Source organism: Budorcas taxicolor, chromosome 16, assembly GCF_023091745.1.
Source record: "Budorcas taxicolor isolate Tak-1 chromosome 16, Takin1.1, whole genome shotgun sequence".
Classification (NCBI taxonomy): Eukaryota; Metazoa; Chordata; class Mammalia; order Artiodactyla; family Bovidae; genus Budorcas; species Budorcas taxicolor.
Genome location: NC_068925.1, coordinates 22,741,568 through 22,761,914, shown reverse-complemented (window position 1 = coordinate 22,761,914; position 20,347 = coordinate 22,741,568). Strand labels below are relative to the sequence as shown.

At 41.2% G+C, this 20,347-nt stretch overlaps 1 protein-coding gene across 1 annotated transcript in view; it reads right to left on the bottom strand.

Moving 5' to 3' along the window:
• RRP15 (ribosomal RNA processing 15 homolog) overlaps positions 1-15,181 on the bottom strand; it is a 51,368-nt gene extending 36,187 nt beyond the window's left edge. Inside the window, exons 1-2 of the mRNA XM_052654071.1 lie at positions 15,037-15,181; positions 2,362-2,636 (exon numbers count right to left, since the gene is read on the bottom strand). Of these exons, the coding sequence (XP_052510031.1) occupies positions 2,362-2,636; positions 15,037-15,181 (420 nt within the window). The remainder of the gene's footprint in view (positions 1-2,361; positions 2,637-15,036) is intronic.
• Between the last annotated feature and the right edge of the window lie 5,166 nt (positions 15,182-20,347).

Sequence of the window (20,347 nt, the reverse complement as noted above, 5' to 3'; positions counted from 1 at the left end):
AGCTTTAGTTTGTCATAGGGCCTTTCAGAAACCCACCCTTTCAGGGGTCCGGCTCCAGGAGCCTGCGGTTAGCACTTGGCGTGTCATGTGAGAGGCACCAAGTGAGCAGCCGGCAGGCTCTCCGACAGCAGGGGCCTGGAGCACCGCCAGTGTGCGGGGCCAGGAGGGCCAGGCTGGGGGTGAGGGAGCCCCGTGCCCAGCCTGCCACTGCCAGAAGCCTCACAGGGCAGCATCAGCAAGACACCAAACCACCCTCTTCCGTAACCAGGAGTTTAAGCACCGCTTCTCTTTATTTTTAGAACCTGACTTCCCCAGCGGCCGGAATTATTAAGCACTTGTATCAGCTTTTAAAAGAACAGCATGGTGGCCTACTACCGCTATAATAGATAGAGCCTATTTAAACAGTGACTGTTCCTCTTTCCTCTTATGGCACATCTGACCACTGTCCTTGCCGTATATGGCTTATCAGTCACAAACTACAGCAAGCTGACTCTCTAAGATAATGCAGATACAGAAACGGATTAGGAAATAAGAATATCCCACAGACAACATCATCTCACTCAAAACTGTTCTCAGGGGGTTTCCTGATCTCAGGTCCTTGATTTGACACACTTGCTTCTCCAGGTCCCCTGCTCAGGTCAACATATCACCAAACATCAAATATACTGAATATGATGAACTAATTATCAAGAAGTTGGTAATAAACATCAAAATCAGGAAGAACCAATGGGAAAAGCCTCCTTTTATCTTTTCCTTTTCTTCATTCATCTGATCTCTCACTTTGTATTAACGAAAACGTCTGTTCACGGTAAAATCAAATCTTTGCTCTTGCTATACTCTGAAGCCTTTTTAAAGAAACAGATTCTTCCCCAAATCGGATATTTTAACTATAATGAAATTCATTGTCAGATTACACCAGAAATAAAAAATCTTACTTCTAAGTTTAAAACAGTCAATCCTTAATTATCTTTTGTACCGAGGGGATAATAGGCATGCATGATCCCTAGGTATTTTTTAACTCTGAAATGTATTTCTTTACCTATAATTAGAAATAGGTAGCCAATATTCTGGAAACCAATAATACTTAACATTAAGAAACAAACACAATTTACACAGACTCTACCCAGAAATAACATACTCAAGAGCATCTGCGGCTGCTGTGTCGTGTTCCTGGTATCAACCCGTGTGCTTTCATGCATTATGTAGACAGCATCAGCTCCAGCACTCAAAGCTTTGGCCTAGAGCAGAGTTAGGAATTTCTTTCTGTTGGCTTTACAATGCTGTTCTCTTACTGGAACACTGGGACTAGGGGTAATTAAGGATTCTGATATTTTTAAAGCCTCCTCTAGTTTTTGCCAGATTAAAAAAAAGAAAAACAAAGGTTCAAATTTTAAGTTGAAAAGCTATCAGTAAGACTCAGAGACAAAGTTGATCTTAAATAAAGTACAATGAGAATATTGAATTAGTAATAGAGTATGTTCTGTTTCAAAGGGCAGTACTTGAAAAGTTCCATCTTTATACAGCCTCCAACAGAGGGCATCCAGTATTAGGAACAAAGAAAACATTCATCTTGAAACAAGATAAGGGGATGGTGAACTTAAAAGCAAACAAATGCCACCTGAAACTTAAGTTTTCTCTCCTTTTTACGTATAAAGTATCTCTATGAAATGAGTACTTTTATATTGTCAGTATGACTGCAGAAAGTTATTTTTCTTTCATTAAAAAATAGTATCTATTTCAGCAGCCAAATAGTTTAGACATATTATTGTCCTACTGTTCATTTATTATTATTTATCTTTGTAATACACAACAGCAAACTTAAAAGTCCAACTTCTGGCCGCCCATTAGCAGACAGCACCAATCTAGCTTCTTCCGTCAGTGGTTTAACAAAAGATATAATGAACTCTATCCATCAGTAAAATAGTTTGTTTTCAGAACTGCAACCAACCCTGTCAATGACATCATCACAGATTTATTTCATAAAATAGATTTTAAACTAAAAGTAACTAACATGATTCTATTAGTTCAGAGTTAACTTTATTAATAAAGTTAGCATCTGAACAGGTAAGTTGAATAAGATATTCAAACCCAGGAGTCACTGGCACAAGTATAAGTACTTGACTTTTAAAAGGACACATTTCCTTAGATTTCACATTTTTATTATTTTGTTTAGATGAATAAAAAACATGCTCAAGAGAATGATTCAGACTAGGTTTCTGAACACAACCTTGGTTATCCACTCACAGATAAAACACAAGTTACGAACTGGAATGCTAACTGGACAAACACTGAAAGGAGCAATCTGGTAGCAATGAGAACCAGCCTTGACACCCAATGGACATAACAACTGGCAGGACACACCTGTTTTCTCTTCTCTAGTCTCTCTTGTTTCAACTTCTCTTTTTCCTTTTCCAGCTCTTTGTTTCTGACCAGGATGGTGGGTTTGCTTTCAGGGATCTTCTTGTTCAGGACTCTGGCCATGGCATCTGCCCAGCCCGCATTAGTCCCCACACTGGCCTCTGCAGCACTGGCATTGTCATCCTCGCGGGGTTCAGCTTCACCTTCGCTGTCAGCTTCTCCTGCTTCATCGCCAGAGGAAAAGTGATCTTTTTCCAATGCACAGCTTCCTAGAGAACCTAACAGCAGAAACACACTAAACTTTAATACTGGAGGCAGAGTTTGGCAAGGCCATGGTGAGACCCCCCCAGGGGCCTTCCTAAGGCTAATGGCTCTCCATCTGTCTCCATTCTTATTTCCCTAAGTCCCACAGCTGCCGTGATAGTGGAGAATGGCAGGACCCTCCATCCTACCGTCACCCACACGCAAAGACCTGGCCCAGCCATGTGGACAGGGGAGGCCGCCACAGCATCAGCACCCAGGACCCAGGGAGTGGAAGTCAATCCATCAGCCTCAGGGCATCCTGTGGTCAACGGTGACAGATGCTGCCATGGGGCTGCTGCAGGGTGTGCTCAAACCCACAGGCTTTTAATTGTGTTATTAAACTACTTGAAGAGACTAACAAATATTATTTTAAAAACAAGTAACAACAAAAAACTTTAATCTGTCAAGAAAATGGAATAGAGTTTCCACAGCACAGAGAAGTCAGAGTAAGTTCTCTGAGGGCTTTGGCCCAGATGTTTAAAATCCTGAATCCTGGTATGGAAAAATCTAAACACTTGTTTCCTTTTACAGAATCTGCCTATAACATTAATAAACTGGGTTTATTAATGGGTTGCAACATTTTTGAAAAAATAATCTAATGAAGTGATATGTGCCCAAAATTTGACTGCACTGCTGATGGCCGAAAGTTTTGAGTGAAGGATACAAATTTGTACACTGTGGAGTTGTACCATGCAGAACCACTCAGAACCACCTAAAGAAGCATACACATGAAACTATGTCATCTGTAAGAGTCAAACGGCTGAGATCAGAGGAGTGGCCAGAACACGATCCAGTCGGTGGCCTCGCTTGAAAACCAACTTGCTGGGAACCCCTGGGTACTTTAAGTTTTGCAGTCTGTCTCAAATTCTGAATCTCACTGTAGTTTAGCAACAAGAACACAAGTGCCAGTGAAATCTGTGTGCAACTATGTGATCCCGAGCCTTCTGAAGAGCTTCTGCTTTGCTCTTCAAAAACCTGTGGAACTAAATTAGGAAATACTTCAAAAGTAGTTTTATATTAGCTCATGGCTACGATCAAAGAGAATGGAACTGACCGTATAGTCAGCTCTTCCACTCTGAGTGATCCTCCCTAACCTCTTGACTTGAAGCCATGAATTAGGACAGAACTGCTGAAAAGACTTGACTTAGCTAGTCATCACTACACTTGCTTTCTGGTATTACGTTTGCCTAATATCTTTGTTTCTTTGATTGCTGAGAACTCATGAAACAAAAGGATGGAAAACTAAGTATTTAATACATTTCAAAAACAAAAATTTGCAGCCTATTAGAAAATGGCAAATAAAAATATATAAAACAAATCATAGACATATATAAAACGAGTCTCAAGCATAGGAGTAAGAATGAAGTACCTTCAAAAAGTAACAGAACAATACATAAAATTAAACAGAGCAAAATAATACTTTTAAAGAGGCATGATCTTACATAAACTATGTTAATGGTATCAAAAAAATTAAAGGAAATGATAAAGAAGCAAGAATCATTAATAATTCTACTGCCCTAATGTGTTGTGTATTTAATAAAAAAAAAAAATTTGAAAGAGAACTTAATTTGACACATAATTTGAAGCCTCCACTGTATCCTGTATGCCTGGCAAATTTAAACCTGAGAACGTGACAAGGATGTGACATGCAGATTTAGGTGATATAAAAACGCTCACTGCCTGCAATATACGAGAAAGTATACAAATTTTGCCAAACAAAAGCTGAAAGCACTACCATTCAATAAAAATCTGTGTGTCTACTATATACCAGATTCCAAAGCCCAGAAGCATCTCCTAGGACCAGCATTCCCTGGAAAGTACATTGAGAAACAGAGTCTGGAGAATGTAGTTAAGTGAAAAACATGTATGTCAATACAGAATATGTTTATTCCTCAGAGCCAGCAGCACTGGAGAGGTACTAACAACAAAATAAACAATTCTTGGAAAAGTACTTCTTCTAGGTACGCAGTCATCTAAACGTAAAGAGGCACAGTGGTTTGTGTCAATGAAGAATCTCTGAGTGATCAGAAGCAGAGGTCTTTACTAGTTCCTGGTAAAAAAATGTCAAAACAGCAACACTGACACCTAGTGTTGTGTCCTAATGAAGTCACACACAAACTGCAGTGAATTTCACATAGTCACCTACACAGGCAGCCCAAGACTTTCTGGTTGTATAAGCCACTGCAGTTCTCCATTTCTAAACCTGGGCTATTTTTCTTTGGTGTGTTTCTTAGCCAGCTTGACTACAACAACATGCATGCTACGGACACAATATATTCATAAAGTTTTATAACACCATTTCATACAACCTGCACTTACTCCAATTAAAAAAAAAAATTCCAGAAGAATTTGCTGCAGTCATGGCTTTTTATTGTATTTTTAAGAGGCCCTAACTCAGAAGTTTTCAGTCATGCATTCATGACCAATGGGAATGATGGTATTTTCTAGAAATAAATTTAAATATGTCAATGTTATGAGGTCAGCTAGCATATTACAAAACAAAGTTTTCTTCTGGAATACCAAAGCGAATCACTACACAAGTCAGAAAATAGAACTGGCCCTTAAAAATTTACTGTGGCCAATGAAGAAGAGATTTTTTTGAATTTACTACAAACTGATATTCAACAGAAGTGGGTGTAACCCAGGGATCTAAGGGCCCCAGATAAGCAAAAAAAACTCCTTTGAAGTCCTATGTGTTATTTTAAACATTAACTCTAATTTTGCACTCTATTTTAAAAACCTGGAAATTAAGGAAGAGCGACAAAGAATGCTTACTGGAAGTAATAACTAATGGTTCCAACAGAACTTTCTGCGTTTATGGAAATGTTCCCTTATCAGAGCTGCCCACCAACCACAAGAGCCTAGCGGGTCCTCTCCATGTGGCTAGAACAATGAAGTCACTGAATTTTTTTTAACTTGACAAAGTTTTAATTCCTTCAGCATGACTAGTGGCCACCACATTGGGGAGGGCAAAGTTAGACTTCTGAGGTAACCAGGTAGGCAGAGGCCTCTCTCCATCTCTTGCTGCACTTTCCCCAAACTTCCACCAGCCTTTCAAACTTGCCATCTGTCCCTCATCCCAGGTACGGTGAGCTGCTGGCAGAAAAGTGAGTTATTTTCCTTACCCTCTGGGACTGGGATAAAGTTTTTTAAAAAACTCACAGTCCTTCAATATGAATGAAGATGAAGGAAGGAGAAAATGAAAAATCTAGATTTTCCCCTTGAAGAAGTAAAATATTTAGCAGGATACATAAATCAGTTAACACCAATAGAAAATTTTGGTTTAAAATTTGTAAGCGTTCTTCTAATAGAAAAACAACGAAGAAAAAGGTTTAGGGGTTTCTTTTACAAAGATGATTTCAAGTAATTTCTTAAAGGTAAAGAGCGAGCCTGAATGACAAGAGAAGGAAAAAGCCAAAGAAGCAAGATTCTACAATGAGGCCAACCGAAAGAGGCATGGGCAAGATCACTGAATCGAGAACCGAAACGTTCTAGGTTTGAGTCAATGCCCTGTATTAAAATTAAAATTACTACTGTAATCATCACTACGACAGTCCAGGCAGAAGAAACCAGCATGTGCAAAATGCATGGGGATGTTGAAGAAGGGAAGTGAAGTGAAGTGGCTCAATCGTGTCCGACTCTTTGCGACCCCATGGACTGTAGCCTACCAGGCTCCTCTGTCCATGGGATTTTCCAGGTAATAGTACTGGAGTGGACTGCCATTTCCTTCTCCAGGGGATCTTCCTGACCCAGGGATCGAACCCAGGCCTCACGCATTGTAGACGCTTTACCGTCTGAGCCACCAGATATCTATACAATATAAAGAAGTTCACAAAGGCTGCAACTGGAGATGTGGGGACTGAACGCTAAGAACTGGGTGTGAAAAGCTGGTTAGTTTATATAAATAAGCCGGTCTGATTTATCATCCAAGAAAAAAACATACATCAAGCCCCAGGTTCTGCACCATAGGTGTGTACTCCAGTAAGCGGCCAAACTGCTACTGCTATTTTCAGCTCCCGCTTACCTCAGATCCCTCCGTTTAAGAAAGTTTCTCTACTGGATTAAAAAGGTTTTTCTTTTAAAATACAATTATCATCTGGGAGCACTAAGGACACTGCTTAACCTTGATCTTCAGTTCAGTTCAGTTCAGTCACTCAGTCGTGTCCAACTATCTGCGACCCCATGAATCGAAGCGTGCCAGGCCTCCCTGTCCATCACCAACTCCCAGAGTTCACTCAAACTCATGTCCATCGAGTCGGTGATGCCATCCAGCCATCTCATTCTCTGTTGTCCCCTTCTCCTGCCCCCAAATACCTCCCAGCATCAAGGTCTTTTCCAATGAGTCAACTCTTCGCATGAGGTGGCCAAAGTACTGGAGTTTCAGCTTTAGTCCTTTCAATGAACACCCAGGACTGATCTCCTTTAGGATGGACTGGTTGGACGTCCTTGCAGTTCAGGGGACTCTCAAGAGTCTTCTCCAACGCCACAGTTCAAAAGCATCAATTCTACGGCGCTCAGCTTTCTTACAGTCCAACTCTCACATCTATACATGACCAATGGAAAAACCACAGCCTTGACTTGACGGACCTTTGATGGCAAAGTAATGTCTCTGCTTTTCAATATGCTATCTAGGTTGGTCCTAACTTTCCTTCCAAGGAGTAAGCGTCTTTTAATTTCATGGCTGCAATCACCATCTGCAGTGATTTTGGAGCCCGCAAAATAAATTCTGCCACTGTTTCCACTGTTTCCCCATCTATTTCACACCTTTAGAGTTTACTCTAAATCAAACAGAACTTATAAAAATTTGAGATCAGTTAGTAGTGATTAAAGAGTAAAGACATAGAACTCAGGCTGCCTGATTCAATCTTAACTCCAGACACAAACCTACGTGCCTTTTCTGAAAGTTTTTACCTTTTCAACCTTAGTTTCCTCGTCTGTAAAAATGGCAATAAAACAGTACCTACTTCATTGGGTTTTATGATAATTAACTCAGTTTTCTTAAAAGAGTGCCTAGCCCATAAGAAATGTTTACATGTCAATTACACCCCTCCCCCCCCTCCACTCCCATACCCTTCAAGACATACATAATGTGGCTGCAGAGCAGACAGGAACAAAGAGCAAACAACTCTGGTGGCTGGAATCTACAGGACATATGAGGTGCTGAATGGGAAGCTTTAGATGACCTGTTACAGCACAGGGGTTAAGCACTCAGAATATAAAATAAGCAGACGTGGAGCTATGCCCCATTTCCATTACTTCCTACTAGCATAATCTTGGGCAAGTTACTTAACCCCTCTGTGTCTCAGCTTCTGGGAAGCTGGGAACAAAAACAGTCCATACCTCACTAGGTTGTTATGATGATCAAATGAGATAAAACAGGAAAGGCACTCAGCACAGCTCTGGCACACAGCAGGCATTAAATAGATGACAATAATAAGACGACAGGCAAGGAGACTAAGAACCTGGGAGCCAGAGCAGGGAGGCATCCCGAAAGTTCTAAAAAGGACTGACAAACGACAGGGGGAGGGGGAATAAATCTTCCTTCCACTCTAATTCCACCCAGTCTTGGCTCTCCTCTAACCCATACGCCAGGGGTTCATGGTGAGCAAGACACCTTTGATTCTGTTCCAGAAGCGGTCGATTATCTCTGTCCTACAGCTTCCCAAGCACTCTAAAACAATGATGAATATTAACTAGCCAGCAAGTGTTTAGGGCTAGGTACTATTTAAAGTGCTTTTTATGCATTATCACTTAATCCTCACAACACTCTCTGAGACGCTATTATTATTCTATTTACAAGGAGAATGCTTCTGAAGCTTACAAAAGATTTAAAAATCTACAGAGTCACAAAGTGAACAAGGTGGGATGACAGGGTGCTGATTTCTAAGGCACTATACAAAGCTCTGAATTCAAGATTCAACTCAGACTAAGGTAAGTGAACTAAGGCCGAGAGTAGCCACAATACACTGGGTTGGCCAAAAAGTTCATTTGGGTTTATCCTACCAAAAACCTGAACAAACTTTTTGGCCAACTCAATAGCTTAATAAAGCCTGAATTAAAAGAGGAATTTCTCTCTAAGCCATAGCTAACCAGAATGGCCAGTGCTCACATCCCATTCTCATTTTGCCTGAAGTCATACAGAGCTCCCCAGTCGAGGTATTAAAACATCTGTTCTATCACGCCATGTGCTCTTTCCTGCCCTTTACTACTTAATTTAGAATATTCAAAATTGATACTTGAAAATTTTTTTAAAAAGCATTTACTTGTTAAAAAAAAAAAAAAAGAAGAAGAAGTTACTCAGGTTTCCATAAAAATAACCAAAAATAAAATGATAAGTTTTACCACGGGACAAACTGTTGGATGTGATTACTATGTGCTATCTGGGCAAACCAGACAGAGCCTGGAAGTAGTCTGTTTCCTGAGCCTGTTCTATAAATTGCTAAACTACTCAAGTAAGACTATGATATACTTCATTTCTTAGGCATGTTCCTTTGCTATTTTAAGTAACTTAAACAATGCAGGAGGTTATAAGCTACAGTTTGATGAAAAGTTTATTTATCTGCTAGGTTATTACATCTTAAATACTGCTTTGTAGTTTATCAAAAAAGGAAGGGATTGCTCCTAGGACCTTCTAAACTGGATTGGTATCAAGTCTTGTTTTAGAAGTATATGGCCGTTATTCAAATATGTGACCAGAATAATTCAGAAAAAATGAAATTAGCATTCCTCCCTGCTAGTTTATAGATATATGGGCACGTGCTCTGAGGGAGCAGTCAATCACTCGATGGCAGTGGACCGAGGCTTTTTTCACATGGGTTGATTTACCGACTACAGAGCTTTTTTTTTTAAATAAAGATTACAATCTTAAGCAAGTAGCCATTGCATATAAACCTGCAACAGTGCATAAATTCTGTAGGTCTGAGTAATTCAGTAACTCAGAGGTAGAGGTTATCATTGTTGTTTAGTCACTAAGTCACGCTTTGCAAGCTCGTGAACTGTAGCCCACCGGGCTCCTATTCCATAGGACTTCCCAGGCAAGAATACTGGTACGGGTTGCCATTACTGCTCTTTATAATACTTGATATCACCACTGTTTTCATTTTTTCACCTGAATTGATCTACCGAATGGGAAGGCTGTGTTTTTTATTTAGACTACAAATCTAAGAGCCAAGCACACATGGTATCTAAACCACCACCAAGGCATTAATTCAGTAACTCTGAGTAGTTCCAGGTTAACTCATGTAGGCGTGTCATCCTCTCCTTTATAATGCCTGGCATTTACCCATTACTTGAATGCTGACTACAGCATCTTACCTTACACATATCTCTGATTTGGGATCATTCGCAATTTTACTACGACCAAAGTTCAAACCCTACTGAAGAGTATTACAATTTATCAAAACTTATAGTCTGACTCATTTTGCTATCATTCAAGTTTATATCACATATAATTTCTGCTAATCTGTAACCTCAGTGATATCCGGTACATGAGAAAACGAGTGTAAAAATCACATTAAGAGAAGTTTCCAATTTTATAATAAATGGATATTGAGTACTACATCACATATCAGGATTCATGCCAAGTTCTGAAACACAGCTTTTACCAAAGCTTTAAGGTAACAGCACTAGGAAACTTCTGCAAAGTCTGACAAACAATACCCAAGAGTTTTACACTCATGAAAGCACAATTTTCTACCTTTCTTACACAACATGTCAAAAGAAACTAAACCAAAAGATAAAAAATAAAAGTGCAAACAACACATGGGGTATACTTGTGTGTAAGTAGCATCTCGCTGAAGGAAGCTGCTTCCGAATGTTGACATAAGGCACATCCTTATCTATTTTTATGAACCACTTAAAATTCAAAGATAAATCTCTGACTCAATTTCCTGATAAAATGAGCTGGTACACTTCAATAACAGGCTGTAATGTGCACACTGATTCCTCATGTGTCTGAAGTCCACTTCAATCACCTGCCTTTATAGTCGCTCAGAATCCAGCCTCTGTGAATTTTTGATAACTTAATATAGTTCTGCCGAGGCCACATGTACACAAATATCTGATCTAGAAAAGCTATTTCCAGGGATTTTCCTGGTGGTCCAGTGGTTAAGAATCTGCTTTCCAATGCAGGGGACACAAGTTCTATCCCTGGCAGGGAGCTAAGATCCTGTATATTGTGGGGCAGCTAAACCCACTTGCTGCAACTAATACTCGAAGCAGCCAAATTAATAAGTAAAAATAAATTTTAAAAAAAGAGAAAGCAGTTTTTATGTGTCACTTTTCCAGAAATATCCGATTTCACAGGAGGAAAAAAAAAATCCATTTCTTTATATTAAATAGAAAATTCTGAGTTAAACCAAAGGAAAACATCTCCATCCAAAGGGCCTACATTACTGAATTTATTAAATAAAAAGCCTTTTATTACTTGTCTTTATTGAAGAGGCACATTCTAAATCCTGAAAGAAAAGGCAGAGGGAGACAACTAAATAGAAATCTAGAGAAGCTGGTCAAGAGAAAGTGAAGGGAAAAGAAGAGTAGCTGGTGGGCCAGCGTAAGCATGGCGAGGAGAGAGAAGAGCAAACGTGTTCAAGAGATGAGGAGTTCAGACACCGTGTCACCAGCAAGCCAGGGGACAGCAAGAGGTGTGCCCGGAGGAGTAAACAGCCATCAGGTCACATGCAGATCACCAGTGCACAGTGACACGGGCCATCCTCCTTATTCACTGGATTCTGTTTTGAAGATGAAATCATGAATTCAGCCTGGCAAATATTAGGTGCACACTATCCACAGAACAACGAGGCAGAGACAATCCATGGTTGTCAAAATCACTATCACTAAATAGAACCACTATTAATGCCTAATTTTACCACGAAAACATGACTGAATGTTGCGGACTAATTACGGAGTAAGAAGGACAGAATTAAGAGATAACATCTGGCATCTATGGATTGAACAGGTTTCCACTGAGAGGCTTTCTACTAAAATGGAACACAGTATCTCCAAGCCTATGTCTCCTCATCTGGAAAACAGAGAGGCCATCAGCTCCCTTGCAGGGTTACCTGAGGAAACTCTAACCTCTTTTCTGGAGAAAGCTCCAGCTTATAAACATCGCTGTTATCAAAGGCTGGAAGGCTTATTGGGTGGCCGAGAGATGGGACTAGCGGTTATGTTAGATCAGAAAAGATGTCACGATCATGACTCCAAATATTTATGAGTAGGCTGTTGTTATTTAGTCGCTAAATAGTGCCTGACTCTTTGCGAACCTATGGACTGTAGCTCACCAGGCTCCTCTGTCCATGGGATTTCCCAAGCAAGAATACTGGAGTAGGTTGTCATTTTCTTCTCTAGGGGATCTTCCCAACCCAGGGATCGAACCCACGTCTCCTGCACTGGCAGGCAGATTCTTTACCACTGTGACACAAGGGTATGGTATTTATTTTACGGTTACCATGTGCCAACCATTAAATTAAATGCTTTACATACATGAGCCCATTGAATCTTCACAACAATCTTGAGGAGACACTATTACCACGTCCATTTTATGGATGAGGGAACTAAGGCAAGCTCCCTCCAAAGAAGCCCAAAGTCCCTCTGAAAGGCAGTACAAACACAGATGCCTCTCACACAACTGAGAAAAGAGTGATCATTTATTTCTGGAGATAATACCCAGATTTTAGGAGAAAAGAAAGGAAAGGATGGGAGAAGAGAGGAAGGAAGGAAGACTACAGTTATCAACGGCAAAAAGAGTGCTATAATATCTGACCATAAAAACACCCCTTAGTGATCGAACCTTCAGTTCAGTTCAGTTCAGTCGCTCAGTCGTGTCTGACTCTTTGCAACCCCATGAATCGCAGCACGCCAGGCCTCCCTGTCCATCACCAATTCCCAGAGTTCATTCAAACTCACGTCCATCGAGTCGGTGATGCCATCCAGCCATCTTATCCTCTATCGTCCCCTTCTCCTCCTGCCCCCAATCCCTCCCAGCATCAGTCTTTTCCAGTGAGTCAACTCTTTGCATGAGGTGGCCAAAATACTGGAGTTTCAGCTTTAGCATCAGTCCTTCCAAAGAACACCCAGGACTGATCTCCTTTAGAATGGACTGGTTGGATCTCCTTGCAGTCCAAGGGACTCTCAAGAGTCTTCTCCAACACCACAGTTCAAAAGCATCAATTCTTCGGTGCTCGGTTTTCTTCACAGTCCAACTCTTACATCCATACATGACCACTGGGAAAACCATAGCCTTGACTAGATGGACCTTTGTTGGCAAAGTAATGTCTCTGCTTTTTACTATGCTCTCTAGGTTGGTCATAACTTTCCTTCCAAGGAGTAAGCGTCTTTTAACTTCATGGCTGCAATCACCATCTGCAGTGACTTTGGAGCCCAAAAAAACAAAGTCTGACATTGTTTCCACCATTTCCCCATCTATTTCCCATAAAGTGATGGAACCTTAGGGAGTGGAACAAAAACCTGTCTCAATACCATGGTGTGCTCATAACCAATTCTTGCTTAAGATTCTGTGGCCCTGCTCTTTTACTTTCCAGAAAGTTTTGTTTTGTTTGATCATTTCTGTCCTCCTGGTTCATCAACCGTTTTTCTGACCCCCGTTAGAGGTCAGAGAAAAAGCTACAGAGCAAGCTCCAATACTGGTTGTGTCCTCTATCAACTTATCAGCTTATGCACTGCGGGAGCAAGGTATAAACTCTCTACATCTCATTTTCTTACAAGTAAAATGAGGATAATATTTAAAATAACCCTGTCTTACAGGATTGTTATGAGAATTAAAGTGATACAGTACCTATTACTATGAGAATTAAAGTGATATGTACCTAAACTATTATTATTACTACCTAATTCCTCTAACAGGAATATAACCAAAATTTATGGTGCTACAAATTTATTTGGAAGTTGGTTGTCTAGAAAATTGAATGCTTTCCTTCTGAAAAACATTTCAAGTGGGGACCTCCTCTCTGTCTTCACTGTACTTTTCTAGTGCAATCCCTAACAGAGCTTTGCAACTTTGCCTAACTGTTCTGGCACTCTATGGCAGTCACCATACAGTTAGCAGTGATACTTATAAAGTGGCATTCTCTTGCTTAAAACGTCTCAAGAGCTCCATATTGCCTACTAATAGAGAATCCAATCTTCTTCATATGGCACACAGGGCCCTTTACAATCTGGCTTTACCCTGTTCCTAGTCTCAATAACACCTCTGAACAGCTAGAGCCACAGCCAACAATTCATTTCAACCTAACTAGCCATGTGTTTCAGGAGACTACATGCCACTTTGCATGCTTTCCCTATGTCTGAGAAAACTGTGCTCTCCACTCCCAGACTGAGAAAACTAAGACCCTGATGAAATTCCTTATTTATTTATTCAGCAAGAAAACTTACTTAGTACCGAAATGTATAAGGGAGGCCCCATGAGAATAAAGATAAAGAAGACGTGTTCCAGCAGTTGAACGACTTGTATCCATAAGGAGGAAGACACGTTAATATAAAAATAATCATACAGTATGAGGTTTATGTATAAGACACAAGGAAGCAATGCCTTGACTGAGTTCTACAGGATATGGAATTCTCTGTCTCCATCCTTATTGTTAACTGGACCAGGATCATGAGAACTCCCTTTGTAACTACCTCTTAATATATTAAGGACCAATCTCTGAGCAGGAGAAGGTCAGGGGTCCTCTGCGATCCCTTGTAACCCGGGAAGCCAGTGCCAAGAACGACGGTAAAGAGTACAGCATGTACACACCACAGCCGAAAGCCTCGAAATACATTCCCTTCCTTTCGGTATAAACGTCTTTGAAAGACATCTTTATCAACCGCTTTTATTTATTCTACTTTAACCACCTACGGGGTCCTCACTAGTATCTCATCCCTAATTCCCCAGCACACGCACGCACAAGAAAATTCAAGTGTACCAGCCGTCTTCCTCTCTCCGCTTTTCCCTCCTTGTTCCTTATGAGCCTCTCTCGGACTTTTCCTCCTTGCTCCCTAGGAGACCGAACTCACTCTTGTAATTTTAGATATCGCCCTTCCTTTCGCCCCTTGCTACTGTAAACCTCTTTTTTTTTTTTTTTTTTGCTGCTGCTGCTATTAAAAAAAAAAAGCAACAGATTCATCTTAGTTAATTACAGTGACAATGAAAATGTCTAATAAAAGAACTTGGAAGCTTTAACACGCAATAGCGACCTTCCTTCCCCTGAACATCACTTTCTCAAACCTTCTCACACCGAGCCAAACTCGCCCCTTCGCCGTCCTGGGGAGATGAAATTGGGGCTGCCAGCGAGAAATTCTCTCGCACCTCTTGCTTCCCGCAAACTCAACCCGGCCTTTTCTCTGAGCAGCCAAAGCTCAGCCCAAGTAAGTTACCTTCATTATCGGAAGCGTCTTTGTCCTTATCTTCCAGCTCCGATGCTACAGACGGGACTACCATTTTCATCCTCTTCTTCTTCCTTAGTGAATTTTTCAGCTTTTTCCCCGCACTCACACGTGAGTCGCCAACGGCCGCGGCCATGATTCCTAACCGGAAGCGTCCCGTTACATTTGCGTCCGGCAGTAACACAGGGAACTTCGGCATCTAGTTCCGATGAAACAAGGTTACAGTAAAACATGTTCCGGTGAAACAAGATTCCGGGGTGGGGCCATCTAGTGGGAGTTCTCTGGCTGGAGCTTCAGAATGCGAGGGAAGAGGACTTGCTAGTTGTCTTCGCGAGCTCCAGTAAAAAATAATAATGAAGAAAAAAGAAATCAGTGAGTGTAAGTTCTCCTCTGAGTCTGCCAGCTCACCCTGGTCCTGGCCCGCCGCCCCACTCTGACCCCAACCCGACCCAGTCCGCTTTCATTTCCTCCCGGTGGCCGATTCCGTATCTGCCGCCTTATTTCTTGTTGATTTATGGGGTTCGACGAATGTCCCGAACGTGCCCACTAAATGCGTTAGAAGATAGGAAGGGAGGAAAATCGCATGGTGGGTTGATAAGTGTGAGAGTGTCCTCCCTTCTGTCCGGATCACCACCAGCAAAGATGCATAACACGCCAGATCTGTCTTAAAACTGATCAGATAAATCTCGCTGTGATTAACCCCTGAGTGGCTTCCAACTGCACACCGACAAGAATCTGGATTTTTCCCCCGGGGTCCTGGGTGTGAAGGACTCCAGCCCCATCCTCCTGCCTCGGACCTAGCTCCGCTCGGCCGGCTTGCGGAGCCCGCCCGCGCGGTGTAGACCGAAGCTGGAACAGCTCTGCCCTTGGCAAGATGCCCCTGCCTCCCTCCCGAGGCTGGCTTCTCCCTGAGCTCAGCCTTTGTCACCTGTTTTCCCAGCGCCGCTTTCCCCAAAGCTGCTACCACAATCCGCCGCCTTTCCTTTTCCCTGACTTGTCGGCTCCTTCTCAGTAAGGACCATATTTCATTCACCATCCTACCCCAAGGCCAGCAACGGGACCTGGCCCAAAGTAGGAACTGGGATATACACTTTTAGAAGCGGTAAATGAATGAATGACAAATACCATTCACAAAGTTAGTAAGTCGAAGGGATAATGTAGCATATTCTTACATCGTGTTCCATAGGCCGGGCATAGTCTAAAAGCTTTCTGTAAGCTTAGCATTTTCTTGGAAGAGCATTTCTTGTTTTTTTTTTAATACCCAAAATTTCTAAAGGGGGAGAGAGCACACTTTTTCTTTGGGTGCTGTATCTCTCTGCTTCTTTTAACTGCTATTACTATATTTTTTAGAGTTCTCTTCACTTACTAGCACAGTCCCTAGTTATTCCGATCCTCTGTGGAATCCACGGGATCTTCCCAACCCGGGGATTGAACCCAGGTCTCCTACATTGCAACCGGATTCTTTCCTGTCTGAGCCACGGGGCTGAAACTTATATTAAAATTTATAATCAAATTCCTGAGTGGTATCCATCCCCTGATTGGCCTTGACTGATGCAAAGTTAGAATGGATGTTGTGATGAAAATGTTAACAGTACCCAACTACTGTCCCTGCCAGCCTACAGCACTGTTAAAAGTTCCAGTAAAGCTTATTCATTTTTGGAAGAGTGGGAGGTATTAAGAGGGCTCCCCAGGTGGCAGTGATAAACCATCTGCCTGCCGATGCAGGAGACCCAAGAGACTCCAGTTGGATCCTTGGGTCAGGAAGATTCCCTGGAATAGGAAATGGGAACCCGTTCCCGTGTTCTTGCCTGGGGAATCCCACAAACAGAGGATCCTGGTGGGGATACAGCTCATGGTGTTGCAAAAGAGTCCTCTCACAGGACTGACTAACATTTTCACACCGTGTTCATGGATCAGAAGATGCAACATTATTATCACTTCTTCCCAAAGTGGTCAATACATTCAGTGAAATTTCAATCAAAATTCCAACAGACTTTTTGTGGAAATTGACAAACTGATTATAAAACCCTTATGAAAATTCAAAAAACCTGGAACAAAAAAAATATGCAAAAAGAAGAACAAAGTTCAGGAGTTAGCACTATATAATTTCAAAGCATTATAAAACTACAGCTACCAATACAGTGTAGTATTACCATCAAGTAGACAAACAGATCAACAGAACAAAATAGAAAGTCAGAAAATAAATACATACACACATATATATACAGAAAGTTGATTTTTGACAAAAGTGCAAAGTCAAATCAACAGAGAAAGGACAGTATTTCCAACTAGTGTTGTTGGAACAATTGGATATCCAGATGCGAAAGATACACTTCAATTCATACCTTGCACAACACATAAAAAATTGACTCAAAATGGAGTAGTAAACATACAACTATAAATTTTGAAAAAGAAACCAGAGGCGAAATCCATTGTGCCCTTGAGTTAGGCAAAGTCTTTGGTACAGCATCAAAAACATGATCCACAAGGGAACAAATTGAAAAATTAGACCTCAGCAAAGTTAAAAACCTGCTCTTTGAAAGACACTAGAGAATGAAAAGTCACATCAAAAGAAAGCAGGAGCAGCTGTGTTAATTTCACACCAGCAGAATTCAAAGCAAGAAAAGTTATCAAGGATGAAAAAGGGCGTTATATAATCACAAAAGGATAATTCTCTAAGAAGACATAACAACTGTTAAGTGTATTTGCCTAACACCCATTACAAAGAGAAGTGGATGAATTCACCAATCATAGCTGGAGATGTCAACACACCTCCATCAGAAATGGAGAGATTCAGGGGGCAGATATTCAGGAAGAACACAGTTGAATTCAGAGCACCATCAACCAAAAGGATGTAATTGCTATATAAAGACTCCATCCAACAATAGCATAATTCTCAAGATCACATGGAACATTCACCATGATAGATCACATTCTCACTGTAGCCTGCCAGGCTCCTCTGTCCATAGGGATTCTCCAGGCAAGAATATGGAGTGGATTGCTGTGCCCTCCTCCAGGGGGTCTTTCCAACCTAAGGATCGAACCCAGGTCTCCCACATTGCAGGTGGATTTTTCACTATCTGAGCCACCAGGGAAGCCTTAATAGACTTAAAGAAATAGAAATAACGCCATGTCTGTTCCTGGATCACAAAGGAATTAAACTAGAAATCAATGGCAGAAAGATACATGAAAAATCCAAAAACATGTAAAGATTAAACAGCAAGCTTCTAAATAACATATGAACTAAAGAAGAAATCTTGAGAGAAAAATTAAAATATTTTGAACTAAATGAAAAACAACTTATCAAAATTTGTGGGATACAGAAAAAAGTAGTGCTTAGAAGAAAATTTATAGCATCAAATGCATACATTTATAAGCATATACAAGAAGAAAGCTCTAAAATCAATCATCTAAGTTGCCACCTTTGGAAACTAGAAAGAGAAAAGCAAATTAAATCAAAATAGAAGAAAAGAAATAATAAGCATTACAGCAGGAATCAATAGGTTAAAACAAACATCTCAAAAAAAGAAAATTGATGAAACTGAAAGCTGCTTCTTTGGATAAGTCTCTAGCCAGGCTAAGAAAAAAAGAAGTTCAAGAATTACTAATATCAGAAACAAAAGAGAGGACATCACTAGGTACTATGAATGTAAAAAGGATAATGAAAGAATACAGTGAACAACTCTATGCCCATAAATTTGATAACCTAGATTAAATGCACCAATTTCTTAAAAAGTGTTTTCTCCAAATTCACACAAGACTAGACAGTCCGAATAGGCCTCTCTCTATTAAATAAATGGAGTGAATACCCGACCTGTCTCTTGAGAAACCTGTATGCAGGTCAGGAAGCAACAGTTATAACTGGACATGGCACAGCACACTGGTTCCAAATAGGAAAAGGAGTACGTCAAGGCTGTATATTGTCACCCTGCTCATATAACTTCTATGCAGAGTACATCGTGAGAAACACTGGGCTGGATGAATCACAAGCTGGAATCAAGATTGCTGGGAGAAATATCAATAGCCTCAGATATGCAGATGACACCGCCTTTATGGCAGAAAATGAAGAGGAACTTAAAAGCCTCTTGATGAAAGTGAAAGAGGAGAGTGAAAAAGTTGGCTTAAAGCTCAACATTCAGAAAACGAAGATCATGGCATCTGGTCCCATCACTTCATGGGAAATAGATGGGGAAACAGTGGCTGAGTTTATATTTTTGGGCTCCAAAATCATTGCAGATGGTGATTGCAGCCATGAAATTAAAAGACGCTTACTCCTTGGAAGGAAATTTATGACCAACGTAGACAGCATATTAAAAAGCAGAAACATTATTTTGTCAACAAAGGTCCGTCTAGTCAAGGCTATGGTTTTTCCAGTAGTCATGTATGGATGTGAGAGCTGGACTATAAAGAAAGCTGAGTGTCAAAAAATTGATGCTTTTGAACTGTGGTGTTGGAGAAGACTCTTGAGAGTCCCTTGGACTGCAAGGAGATCCAACCAGTCCATCCTAAAGGAGATCAGTCCTGGGTGTTCATTGGAGGGACTGATGTTGAAGCTGAAACTCCAATACTTTGGCCACCTCCTGTGAAGAGTTGACTCATTGGGAAAGATTCTGATGCTGGGAGGGATTGGGGGCAGGAGGAGAAGGGGACGACAGAGGATGAGATGGCTGGATGGCATCACCGACTCGATGGATGTGAGTTTGAGTGAACTCCAGGAGTTGGTGATGGACAGGGAGGCCTGGCGTGCTGCGATTCATGGGGTCGCGAAGAGTCAGACACGACTGAGCGACTAAAGTAAACTGAACTGAGCTTAATAGAAAATACCAGACCCAGCTGTGAATACCATTATGGATAGAATTGGGTTCTCAAAGTTCATAAGTTGAAACTGTAACTGCCAATGTGACTATATTTAGAGACAGAACCTTCAAAGAAATTATTAACTTAAATCAGGGCCTATGAGTGGGCCTCTTTGAGCAAACTCCAGGAGATAGGAAAGAACAGACGAGCCTGGCATGCTGCAGCCAATGTTTGGTACCAAAAGAGTCAGACATGACATAATAGCTGAACAACAATGAATGAGTGGGCCTCAACCCAATAGGACTGGTGTCCTTAAAAGAAGAGGAGAAGACAGCAGTGATGGGTATACAGAGAAGGTGGCCATTTACAAGCCAAAGATACTGGCTTCAGAAGGAACCACCCCTGCTGGCACCTCAAAGCCTCTTCAGTTCAGCTCAGCTCAGTTCAGTTCAGTTGCTCAGTCGTGTCCAGCTCTTCTTGACCCCATGGGCTGCAGCACGCCGGG